The sequence below is a fragment of the Chrysochloris asiatica genome, unplaced genomic scaffold (genome assembly GCF_000296735.1).
Source record: "Chrysochloris asiatica unplaced genomic scaffold, ChrAsi1.0 scaffold00010, whole genome shotgun sequence".
Classification (NCBI taxonomy): domain Eukaryota; kingdom Metazoa; phylum Chordata; class Mammalia; order Afrosoricida; family Chrysochloridae; genus Chrysochloris; species Chrysochloris asiatica.
This window is the reverse complement of record NW_006408528.1, coordinates 16054962-16068475: the sequence shown is the minus strand read 5'-3', so window position 1 is coordinate 16068475 and position 13514 is coordinate 16054962. Positions and strand designations below refer to the sequence as shown.

The following is a 13514-nucleotide window of genomic DNA, read 5'->3' as shown; positions in this document are numbered from 1 at the left end:
GGAAAATACAGTCTTGGTGATAGAAATGATGATGAAGATAACATGACAGAATTTTCCAGGACCAACGACTTACTCATTGCAAATACCTTTTTATAACTACATAAATGGTGATGACACACATGGACCTCACTAGATAGAATCAAATTGATTACATCTTTGAGAAGAGACAATGGAAAAGTTCAGTATCATCAGCCAAAATAAGGCCAGAGGCAGACTGTGGAAAAGACCAACAATGCTCATAAGCAAGTTCAGGCTAAAGCTGAAGAAAATCAAAACAAATCCACAAGAGGCACAATATGACCTTCAGTATATCTCACATGAATTTAGAGACCATCACAGTAACAGATTTGATGCATTAGACAGAATGAATGAAGACCAAAAGAGTTGTAGGATAAATCAAGAACGTCATACAGGAAAAATGGAAGAGGTAATTAAAAAGACAAGAAAAAAGAAAACAAAACAGATGTCAGAAGAAACTCTGAGCACCACCAGAAAAAAAGAAATAATAAATATTAGAGCAGCAATAAATGATACAGAAAAACATCAAAAAGGATCAAGACCAGAAGTTGGTTTTTTGACAGGATTAATAAAATTGAGAAATCCTAGGCAAATCTAACAAAAGAAAAAGATGCAACTAGCATGCATAAGAAACTATATGGGTGCTATCACAGCAGAATCAATGAAAACAAAAAGGATAATAACATAATACAATGAAGAATCTAGAAGAAATGAACAAATTTTTAGAAAAACACAACCTATCTAAACTAACACAGAATGAAGTGGAAAACTTGAACAAAAGAGATTGACTGATGATACGACCTAATCCTGTAGATGAGATCCTGTCTTATTCATATAACCACCTCCAAACTTGCCTCATTAACATCAGGTTGTTGTTGTGGTTGTTGTTCAGTGTTGTCGAGTGAGTTCTGACTCAGCAACCCTGTTTAAGGTTTCCAAGGAGTGGCTAGTGTAAACCACCAGCCTTGTGGTTAGCAGTCCAGTGTTTATCCTACAGCGCAACACCAGGGCTCGCATTAACATCATAGATTTGAATTTATAATGCATAGAATTACATCAGATCATAGAATAGAGGATAATGAGATAGTCCTGGGAATGATGGCCTGCCCAAGTTGAGACATATTTTGGAGGGACACAACTCAATCTATAAAAAGAGATTTATGGCAGAAAACAAAAAATAGAACCAATCTACAGAGAGACAAGACTCAGCCATGACACAGGAAATGGGAGTCCATGAAGACAATTAAAAAAATTCCCCACGGTAATTTCTAGGCCAAAAAAAATGCTGCAAATAAAGGCAACATCTCACTACAAGACTGTAATGATATGATCAACTAGGTTTGGGAACTATTGTCTCAGGTGGTTCCAAAGCTGAATTTCAACTATAAAGGACATATGTAAAACTGACCACAAACATTTCAGAGACCACCTTACTTACAAAATGTCAAATATTTCAGACCTTAACAGGACTTTATAAAAATCGGCTTGGTAGTGTTATCTTCAGTTGGTTACCAAACATCAACATGAGAATACTACAACTATGCTCAAACGCAAACAACAGAGAGGCTTTGTTTAAGATAGTCTAGTCTCTCCTGCACTTCATGAAGTTCTATGCACAAGTAAATACAGAATGACTGGGACCCAATTTTAATTCTTTAATCAGTTACACTAAACTGAACCCTTAACTCTGTAAAGACTTTATCACATTTAGCTAAACTAATAAGCTGCAAATGCAGTCATAGCTTCCGCCACCACCAGGTGCCATCAAGACCGTTCCAACTCCTGGTGATCCTGTGTTCCAGAGTAGGGCTGTACTACATAAGGTTTCTATAACAGAGACTTATTGGGCACAGATAAGCAGGCACTTCTTCCAAGGCATTTCTGGATGGGTTCCAACCAGGGTCTGACTCACACCACAGGCCAACTTGAGTTCAGGTGTTTAGGTGAAAGGTCAAGCCAAAGACTGGGTGGTACAGGTCACATGACTGTTTCATTTGAAGTTTACCAGGCTGTTTGGAGTACAAATCAATTCCTTTATTATTTATTTGCTTGTTTCTACTTAGCTTCCCAGGTCTGTAACACTATTTATTGAAAAGAAATGCAGTTTAATTCTTAATATGAGTATAGAAATATAAACTTAAATACATTTGTTTAATGGAGTTGAATAGTCTTTAGAAACACAATCGTACGTAGAAATTTAGTATTAAATAAAAATGGCATGTCAAATCAGTGGTGCAAGGCTGGATGTTCATCCTTACATAAACAAACCTTTTTGCAAACTAACAATAGAAGAGATGTCCTCGACATCAGGATAAACAGGCCGAGACTTTGTTCTTTGTATTGGTCAAAGGGGAGTCCTGATTTGCGCTGTGGGATACAGCACTGGACCTCAAGGTCAGTTTGAACCAGAAAGTCAGCAATTCAAACTCACCAGCTGCTCCTTAGAAACCTTATACAGGGTTGCTGGGTTGGAACCAACTTGACAGCACTTAACATCAACAACATTGTTCAAATGTGTTTACAATAGTTGTGTTGTATCACAAAATAAAATTTATTTCCATAGCAAAGTTAGAAAATAAATTGCATCAGGGTCCTGGTGGGTCCATGGTAGGATCCCACTTTCCATACAGGAGAGCTGGGTTCAGTTCCCAGTCAGTACAGTTTGTGCACAGCCACCATGTACCTGCCAGCACAGGTATCTAGGTTGCTATGATATTGAACAGGTGTTAGTGCAGCTTCCAGACTAAGAGAGGCTAGGAAGAGAGGTCTAGCAGTCTACTTCCAAAATTCAGCTGGTGAAAATGGCCTGATTCACAGCTGATCACGGGGATGCAGCAGGTTGTGCAACATGCCACACCAACATGCATGGGACCACCATGAGCCAGGGCCAGCCAACACCAGCTCACACCTGAAGTGCATAAAGGAACACATTCTTTAAAATCGACAGTTTGATAAGTTTAGCATATTCCTACACTCACAATACCATCACCACAATCAAGAAAATGAATCTATATATCACCTGAAAAATTTCCTTGTGCTCCTTGGTAGCTCCTGCCTCCTGGCTTTCCCCACCTGACCCCATCTCTGCCCCCAGACACTGACTTGCATGACTTGCATCCTGTCACTACAGATGAGTGTACATTTTCTAGAATTGTATATAAATGGAATTATGTACAATGAAGTCTTTTTTCATCTGGCTTCTTTCATTCAGCATAATTATCTTCGGATTCTTACATGCTGTTGCAAGTATAGAATAGTTCAGTATTTTGTATTGCTAAGTAATATTCACCACATGAATATATCACAATATTAAAGTATCATCAGTTGTTTCGAAGTTTTACAAGTTGGGATAAACATTTGTATACAGGTCTTTGTATGGACATAAAGCGTAGCAACATTATCAGCATAGAAGTCAAAGCAAAATGCATTAACTAGGACAAGAATTGTGTATCGATATCCACCAAGAAAATCCAGGTCAAAACTCTCGATTGAAGCAAGCCTTCAGAACTATCCAATGCTGGCAAGGCTCTATCCTGAACAAGAAACCAGGCTCTAATTATTTTTACAGGAAAGTTCTGCCAAATTAGAAAAGAACGGTTCATTTTTAGTTTCTGGGTGGGTCCAAAGCATGGGGGGAAAATAAAAGCTTCCAAATGAATCTCATGAGGCTAGCACAACCCTGATTCCCAAACCTGACAAAGTGGCAGACCTACCAAAACAATAGAACTATGAAAAATGCTAAGTAAAATATTAGCAAATTGAGCACGGCAGTGTATTAATGCCAACATTAACCAAACCTCCGAATCAATTCTGATTCATAGCAACTCAATGTTGTTGTTTTTGTTACGTGCCATTGAGTCAGTTTCGACTCATAGTGACCCTATGTAGGGTTTCTGAGGAGCAGTTGATGGGTTTGAACCACTGACTTTATTGCTTATCTAACAGCGCCACATCAAGACCCTGGGTAAAACAGCCCCAAAGGGTTTCCAAGGTTGTAAATCTATAGAAGCACTTCCTCCCCCATACTTTTCAGTTTGCAGTGGGATATTCAACCATTGTGTCACCAGGGATTCTTAAAGCCAAGATTGTTGTTTTTAGGTGCCATCAAGTCAGTGCCGAACCACAGCGACCCCGTATAGGGTTTCCAAGGAGCAGCTAGTGAGTTTGAACCACCAATCCTGCAGTTCAAACTGACTCATAGGTCTCAGTAAAACAAACGGTTAATAAGACAAAACCTACTGAAACCATTCATTAGAAGATTAAGAGATAATGGTTTTAAAACATCATTAAACCCCGACTTATATAAACAAACCTTTTTGTAAACTAAAAATTAAAATTTTCTCAACATAAAGATAAGCAGGTTAGCTGAGACTTTATTCTTTGTACCATTCAATAGTCATGTTACATCACAGAATACAATTTATTTCCTTTGTAAAATACAAAAAGAAAGACAATCATGGTGAGCATAAAGGTACACTGAGCTAGTTACGGTGGCGCTAGCATAATCAACGGAGGTAGATGAACTCTCATGCAATCATATTAAACATGTTAATAATGAACACAAAACAATCCATGTGTGTAAGTTCATCAATATTCACTCAAGACTGCTATGAAGAAAGGGCACCCCAAACACCTGTGTTATTAATACTGAAACTGAAACACAAAATGGAATTCTATCAGATCTTTTATCACTATACCAAATTCCACAGAAATTAGTCAAAGGCTAAAAGCCCCTGTATACCAAGAACATGGTTTAAATCATAACAACACCAAAAAAGGTTTGTTTTGTTTTTTCATTTTATTCTCTAGCAATCTCTGAGAGGACAAAAATTTGAAAGCAAAGGGGTATATACCAGACCACAAAAAAGTGAAGAGGCAAAAGCACCATGTACGGAAAACAAGAAAATAAGTAAGAAGATACAAAATGGCCTAGTTATGACATTCACCTTCAGTGCCTACCTCACATCCTCAAAACTGATTCCATCACATCTCAGTCCTGTACCAGTTCCCAAGTTAATGGGGTATAAACTAAGGAGTTTGAACAGCCTTAGCCTAGGGATATGTTGGCCAGTTAAAAACACCAGTCTCAAAATCACCCAGTGACCATTCAGACCCAGGAACAAGTCCCTCCAGAGATGCTTCCTGGAGGTCAATGAAGAATCATAGTTCCTCTCATCTTTCTCCAATTGTGGACAACTGGGCTTCTGAAATCATCTCAAAATCTCTCTATTAATGCAATCTTGCTATCCTAGCTTACTTGTGTCAGACTTTTCCAGGTTGTATAACAACGGCTGATCAAAGTTTGTGGATAGGGTTTGGCCACCAACAGATTTTCCCCCAGATCTCCATTAGGTCATGCTTCTGGGTGTGAAATGTGGGGTATTACAGTCTAACAAGAATGATCCTATAGTCAAGGTTTTCACATGAAAGTTGTATTCTTAGATCATTAGCATAGACCATGTATTTATCCTTTATGAAAGGCCCAAATTCAATATGACTATACTATGAGATTTTGTTAATTCCCCAGAGCAATATTCTATCCATTTAACTTTTTCAACTTAGCTTTGTATCTTTTTAGACTCCAAGACAGAATAGTGATATTGGATGTGCTCAAGTTATAGCCAGCATTTATCAATTCTTTGATTCTAGTTTTTAAAGTACTTAGGCTTGAACCCAGAACCCAAGGACTTTCAATTATTTGTGAAATGTTAATTTTCTCTTGTATGAGGAAGTCTATCTTATCATTAAACTTTTTCTCTGCCAAGAAGATAACATCTGGATAACGTAAGACAAACTTCTGTACCTCTTGTTCAGTACACCCAAGAGAAATCAGCTTCTCTTTGATATTTGTGTAGTTTCTTTTGGTATAGTCATTGGAAAGGTCCAGGATTTCAGCTCCTGGGCCACATAGCAGAGCCAGCAGCTCCTCGTTGTTCAAGTTGAAAGTTGACTGTAAAAACTCAATGTTTGCTCTCACCCGTTTGGTGCTTTGAATGAAAAGAAAAGGATTTTTTAAAATTATCTTTCTGACAAACTCTGTGGGCTCTTTGTGACCCAAGGACAAACAGACTGTTTGTAAAAGTTCTACCATCTGTTTATTCAGATCAAGACTATTGGAGAAGGTACGTGGCGCAGTGGTCAACAATCGGCAAAGGCACTTATGGGTCAATCCAACTGAGTAGAGGAACTTTATATTATTCTCTAAGTTTAGGTTGTTATTAGACCGAAAAAAGGATTCTGGAGAACGTTCCAGAATATTTACAATGTCAAGATCTGATGCCATAATCTTTCTCCACAAATCCCATCGTTTTGAAAGACTTTCAGGAGTGCGTGTTATGGCTCGTGGATATCTCGATATGATGCTAGCAATCACTTCTCTGCTAGCTCCTTTGGACAGAAGGAACATCTTCAGGTCCTGCTCATTAGTAACCATCCTATTAAAAACTCCAGGCTGTCGCTTCTTCGCCATGTCAATATCTACTCCCATAGTAAGTAAGTTGTTCAGTAGCTCATCCTTCTCCAAAGACTCACCATCTGCATTATTACACTTCACACCAAAAAGCCTAAGTGAAACTGATTTGAAGAGGATTCCTGTTGAAAATCGAATCATCCAGCATCTTGAACCAAGGAGAAAGTTACTTCTCATACACAAGAGGTTTCTTGTTGCCATAATGCTTCAAGCCTTTTGGAACGCTGTGTAAAACAACATATATAATATTAAACAAATAGATATGTTAAACAGCTAAATGACTGTACTATGATCCTACAAGCCTTGTGACCATTTCTGAAAAGACCATGCCTTTGGCTCCCTTTCTCCTGGTGATGTGGAGCCACTCCACTCCTTAATACACTGTTTCTGATTTTACCTGTGGCCCTGGTCTGCTCCTACTCTTGGCATAAATGGCGGCAGGATGGCATTATCACTGCTACAGAATTATTCCTACCCTTATCTTGCGGTTTTATTCATAGAGAATAAAGAACTTTGTTTGTCTTTGTCACCTAAAACCAGCTGTCTATCCTTCTCCCTCTCTGCTTTGTGTTCTTTGTTTCCAAACCTTTAGCTTATTCCTATTAACTGGTACTGTCAATTGTTTTGTGCTCCAACTCTCCAGATCTCAGTCTGTGGCCCTGCCCACAGATATGACTTCCTTATGTCTGTTTGCTCTTGTCTCTCCTTGCTCTGACCTACCAGTTTTCCAAATCTAAACTTAACCCTGACCTCAGACTACCTAATTTCCATTTTAAATACCTTTTCCTATTTGTGGCCCCTTTTAAACCTCTGCTTTCATTAGAGTTTTAATTCTTAGTTCAAAAAGACCTCTGACTTGACAGATGGAGATTCCAATCTCTGTCCCACTCAGTTTACCCTATGTGATCTCTCGGTTATAATCCAACAACTTTAAACCAACTTTCATCTTCAACCTGATCAAGTTGTGATATTTAATCCACACAGTTCATAATATATGGAACTCTACTGAGAAATGGACAAAAACAATAAAAACATAAAGATCACTTCCCCCCACTCAGGGCTGTCTGTGCCTTTCACAACATATATAATTTCTAGCAAGCCCCTAAAATCTCACTTTTTCTTGATTGTTTAAAAATGGGGCAAAAAATGTATAAAATGGGGCATAAAATGTGCATCCATATATTTTTTTAAAGTGTACTTTCTCTTTTTCAGAATATTGTGACAAAGTCAGCACTTGATTTCTAACTACTTACAACAGGCTCCTATTGACTTAAGTGGGGAACTCCATTTTCCCCTCTTCTGGTGTGGCACTGCGGGATAAAGCACTGAACTACAAGGTTGGTTTGAACTCACCGGGCACTCCTTGGAAACCCTATACAGTGTCTCTATGAGTCAGAACTGACTCCATGGCACTTAACAACAATAACAATTAAGCATGATATAGAAAATAGATAGATGGTTCCATCCCACCACTATCATCTCTGGGCTTAGGACACTGCTTTCAAGATCAATTTCAAAGAAAGCCTCTTTGTTTCCAATTGTAATAAGAACTTGAATTATGCTTATGGGCTAGGAACATTCCTGCAGCTCACATAGTATAGAGATCCTCAAAAAAACTTGGAAGATTCTAAAACTGTAGACTCAATAACATTTAAGTAAAAATGCAGGACACTCACAATCAGGACTTCAAACCAGTTCTTCTTCCCAGTTCATGACCAATGAAGCAAATTCAGAACGAACCAGAATTTGTAAAATGTAGATGAACCAGAACTATTGCTGAAACCAGAAAAATTACAGGTCAATGCTCTACTAGAAACATAACCTCCCTCTTAGAAACTCCAGCAGCATGTGTGTTGCAAAGCAACCAAATATCCTTAATGTCAGCATCGAAAACAACAATACCTGGTTCAAAGAAGACAGCTGACCATGCCAGTCTCCCACATCAGGCTCCTAAGAGGGCTCACCCATTCCAGAGCTTTGATGCTAAGTTCTCCATTCTGAATGATTATCATTCTGCTTCACCCAAATTTTTAAAATTCTGATCTGTTCCAATTTTGCTTTGTCAGCCATGAATGAAGCAATTGAAACCAGTGCAAAGCCCTGTTCACTAAGCAACAAAAGTACATTCTAGATTGTCTGATACACTATGGACTTCACTATTCTCATAAAACCACATACTACTCTATATACTACACACTCTTTCAAATTACATAAATTTAGAAACTTAATAAAAGCCTCCTTCTAGCTAAAGAATACTCACCAGCTTGTTCTCTGTTCCAGATGCTCAAGAGTGACCTCTACTGGACAACTGGATAGAACACTGACAGCTGTACATCAGGCCAGCACTATCTAAAGAGGGGTATAAGGTGATCCAACAGGATGGTAAAAGAAAATAGAAAAGCTCCCATTTATATCTGTTTCAGCATTTTAAAATTTCCACTTTTACATGATTTAGAATGTACATATTAATACAATACAGAACAAATCAATGTGAAGTATACATATATTAAAGGCACATGCCCAAATATTTTTTATTGATGACATACACCATCAAAAAATTTGACTACTCTTTCTAGACAATACACTCTGTTGAAATTTTTAACACCATAGTAAACAAGGCTGAACAAATCACAGAAAGTCCAAAAAAATTCTACTAATGGCAGACTTTTAGAAAAGTGAAAATATATGCAGCATTAACTAGAGTCATAATCTGTGAGGCTTTCTCCTGAATCTGTCACAGACCGATCTTATGTCTTTGTGTATAACTCATTCTTCATAAGAACAGCTTTCACATGAATTAACATATCGAAGACAGAACAGAGCATCTTTCCTCAGTTCCCAAATAAACTAGCCCTCCTTAGATTAATATCACTATTCTGATAGTCATTCATAACGAACATCTAATGAGCTGTGTTCCTCCTCTTTCTTAACTCATTTTCAAACCATGCAGATTCGGTTTCTTCAGTATCTCTGAAATCCAATCCCTTTACTCTTTCTTACTGTCCTCTCCTTCAAGTCCTTGCTTTGCTGACATCAGTTACTCAAGACTGTCACCAGTGATACTTGTAAAACAAAGATGTGATCGTGTCCTTCATCTCCTGATTAAAGACCTTCTATGGCTCTCCACTAAGGCGCCCTGGTAGCGTAGTGGTTATGAATTGGGCTGCGAACCACAAGGTCAGCAGTTTGAAACTACCAGCTATTCTGCGGGAGAAAGATGAGGCTTTCTGCTCCCGTAAAGATTTACAGCCTCAGAAACCCTGTACAGGGTCACTATGGGTCGGAACCGACTTCACGTCACACAGCCACCACCACCATGGCTCTCCATTGTGCACTTGGCTGCTAATTGAAAATCACAGTCCAAGTCTTCTGAGGCGCCTGACAAGAAAGACCTGGCAATCTACCTGGAGAAATGAACCACTGAACACCGTATGAAGCACAATTCTGCTCTGACATACATGAGGGCACTACGAATCAAAATGAACTCAATGACAACTGGTATTAACAGTTCTCCACTGGAAAGCAAAATTCTAGCTAAGCCTTAAACACAAAAGTTATATGATTGTTGGTGAGCATGTGAGGAAACAAGCAAAACTGCCACATAAATGGTTAGAAGGGAATATCACCACTACCTTATTGGAAAGCAATTTGTACCATCTGTGCCACACTGTAGGATCAGCACTGGACTGTGAACCACAAGGTCGGCAGTTCAAACCTACCAGCTGCTCCTTAGAAACCCTATACAGGGTCATTATGAGTCAGAATCAACTCAATGGCACTTAACAATATCAATCACATAAACAAATCACAACTTTAATGCTCATATTCTATAATATGGCATTTCCACTAATTGGAGAATCTCAAAAGCAATGTAAGAACAAGAATACAGAGGTGGCCATTTTTCAACATAATATGTTACAACTAACAAGAAGAAACCCTAATGGCCACCAATATTAGAATGATTAATAAACTGTGATGCATTTGTATAATGTAATACTATAAAAAACTAAAACTTATTTTCATGTCAATTCCAACTTCTTGTTGTTAATTCTGACTCATAGCAACCCTATACAGGGTTTACACTGAGCAGCTGGTGGGTTTGAAACACCGACCCTGCAGTTAACAGTCCAGTGCTCATTCTACAGCAACACACCAGTGTAATAAAATGCTGTACAACGTGCTGAAAAGTGATACAACTCTAGTGAAATAGAAAGCTGTGCAAAAATTCTAAGTGACAAATGCCTAACAGTACAAATAGGGTACTACCTCTTATGTGAGAGTTCTTGATGTTGTTGCTGCTGTTAGGTAGCACCGAGTCAGTTCTAACTCACAGCGAACCTGTAGAGGGTTTCCAAGGACTGCTTGGTGAGTTTGTACTGCCAACCTTGCTGTTAGCAATCCAGTGCTCATTCTACAGTGTCATACCAATACTCCTAAAATAAGAAGGAGAGGGGGAAATTAGCAGCTGATCCTTGAACACAGAGGTTGGGGCACCCAACCCCGACTCAATAGAAAACTTGTGTATGACTTTTGACTCCCCAAACACTTAACTAATAACCTGTGAACAGAAACCATATCAATAACATATAAAGTCAACTAACACACATTTTATGTTATATGTACTATACAAAGGCATCTCAAAAAAAGTTTGTGGAAAAATGTAGTTTAAAGACAATGGCATGGTATAGGGGGCGGGTTTCTGGGATATACCCTTTGGGTGGTTGATGATGCATGGAGGGGATTGGAACCATGGCAATGAGATGATATACGATGGAATGAATGTAAAACTAAAGTTCTCCCATGTAAACTATCATATAATTCACAATAAAACATTAAAAAAAAAAAAAAGACAATGGCATGTTTTCCACAAACTTGTTTTTCTAAGGTTTTTATTGTGGATTGAGTAAAAGTTAACAGGCAGACCATCAGATTTACAGTCAACAAATCATACGCCTTCTTTCATTACAATGATTACAATCCCCTCCATGTACCATTAGTTAAAAGTATTTCTAGTTTTTTTTTAAAAAAACAAAACAAACCACTCAGGCATATATAATAATTTATACCTCCAAAGGGCATATTCTGCAAGTCTGCCTCCTGGCCACCTGCTCTTCTTAGTCCCTCTCTTCCCATGAATCTGGAGTCCTCAGCCTCTCCCTCTCTCCATGTCCCCATCTCTGTCTCCGTCTCTGGCGTCTCTGGAGTCACTGCTTCTCAGTATAAGATCTCGCATTCTGCTTACTTTTCCCTTGATGGTCCTAGGGTCCTCGGTTTCTGGACTGTACGATTAGCCACTCCCGTTTTTGTTACAAAACTTCTACCTTTACAATTGTGACAGTCGCAACTAGTCATGATAACAATTATTCACTATTGAATCATACGAATCTTATCCCCATCTCTTTTCACCAGACTCATCTAGACAAAATGAAAACTATTCAGTGGGGACATTTTCTTTCCCTCCCCCCGCCCACACTCTTAAACTACACTCCCTCTTGAAACTCTATAAGCCAGTCACTCCGTGTCTTTATCGCCCCCTCATTTTAGGTACCCAATGTCTAAATTGCCAATCTGTATCTGTGTACAGAAAGGATAGCATTGATACTTGAGTAGCATTGATACTCCTTCCCTTTCCATCAGTATTTAGTTACTTCCTCCATGAGTATAGGTCAGGTTCATCAAATTGTAGCAATTTACCCTTGTTTTCTTTATTTAAAAAAAAAAAAAAATTTTTTTTTGTTTTGTTTTGTTTTTTGTAATCTTCCTCTAGTCAAGTTCTGATTATCACGCCATTGAGGCTAGGTTAAATGGGTACTGTCTGCAAGTTTGGGTGTTCTTGTGCATCTCCCCTCACTTCATATCAGCTGGATGCTTCACTCTCAGCTCTAAGCCTCTGTGGCTAAGCCCTTGTCCATGGGCTCAAGTGTCCCCAGGTCTCACCACACTTTGTCGCAACCAGCCTTTCCTCTTCTCTCTCTCATCTCTCCAGGTCAACGGGATTCAATGGACTGTGGTTGAGCTCAGCTCATTTCTTCATTGCTGCCTTTCCCCTTCTTCCACTCACCAGTAGACCAATGTGGTCACCAGCAAGTGTACATGCCTGTTCATGTGTTCCCTTTGAGTTTCAGTCCTAGAGGGGAGTTTGTCCTGAAGGAACTTGGTTGCCTGCCTTGATGGTTTACCGGAGAACATCTTGCTTATTCTTGTAGTAGTCAGTCATGCTGACATTTTTGTTTTGGGTTTTTCCTGATGATCTTTTTTTGAAGCTGTATCTTATGTTGCTCTAGCTGTTCCAGGCTGGTCTGCTTGTCATTGCTAGTGGGAATGTCTCACCTCATAAGGTTCTGGATGGGACACAGCATTCCACCTATGGTCCTATTCTCTGCAAAAGCTTTGCGAGAGGCCTATTTCACTGGTCAAGTTCGAGACTCCCTTTTAAGTATTCCAATCAAATTATAGGTTGAAGACAGGCTTACAAGTTTTCTGTAATCATGTTTCCCAACATTCCTTTCTATCCCACTCATGTCTATTTTACTATAGTAGGCAAGGGAAAACAATATTCATAAGACAGTCAAGCATTTTAGTATTGTTTCCCCACTTCAAACTATCCCTAGATCCCTGTATCATAGCCCTGTTGTTCCAAGGTTGAGCATGCATCATTATTTACCTCTGTCCCCACTTAGGCCCTGCAAACCTGTCTCAGTGTTCCCTATCTATCTTGTTCTTCCACCTCCTTCCCCGTTCTTGCATTGCCCTCCCCAACACCCGAACTAAACCCCTCACCCTAACCCCATTGTTGTGGTTACATTATATTCCATTAATTCTTCCCTCCATTTAAGACAAGTCTATTTTATCCTATAATCTACCTGACCTTCTCACCACCTGGTTCTCTGTTCCTCTGTGTTTACCTTCTTTCACATTACAATTGTTTTGATCATAGACTGACCTCCCAGATGTTCTGTTCTTATAATTTTATTATATTCTTGACTCTTTGATTTGTAGAGTTGAGTTCAGGATGATGCTGCCATGT

The 13514-nt window shown here is 38.9% G+C and overlaps 1 protein-coding gene across 1 annotated transcript; it reads right to left on the bottom strand.

Annotated features, from left to right (window-relative positions):
* Positions 1–5554: 5554 nt before the first annotated feature.
* MTERF (mitochondrial transcription termination factor) lies at positions 5555–6707 on the bottom strand. Its single transcript, XM_006834395.1, has one exon. It carries the CDS (start codon positions 6686–6688, stop codon positions 5555–5557), a length of 1134 nt encoding a protein of 377 aa, XP_006834458.1. The 5' UTR covers positions 6689–6707.
* Between the last annotated feature and the right edge of the window lie 6807 nt (positions 6708–13514).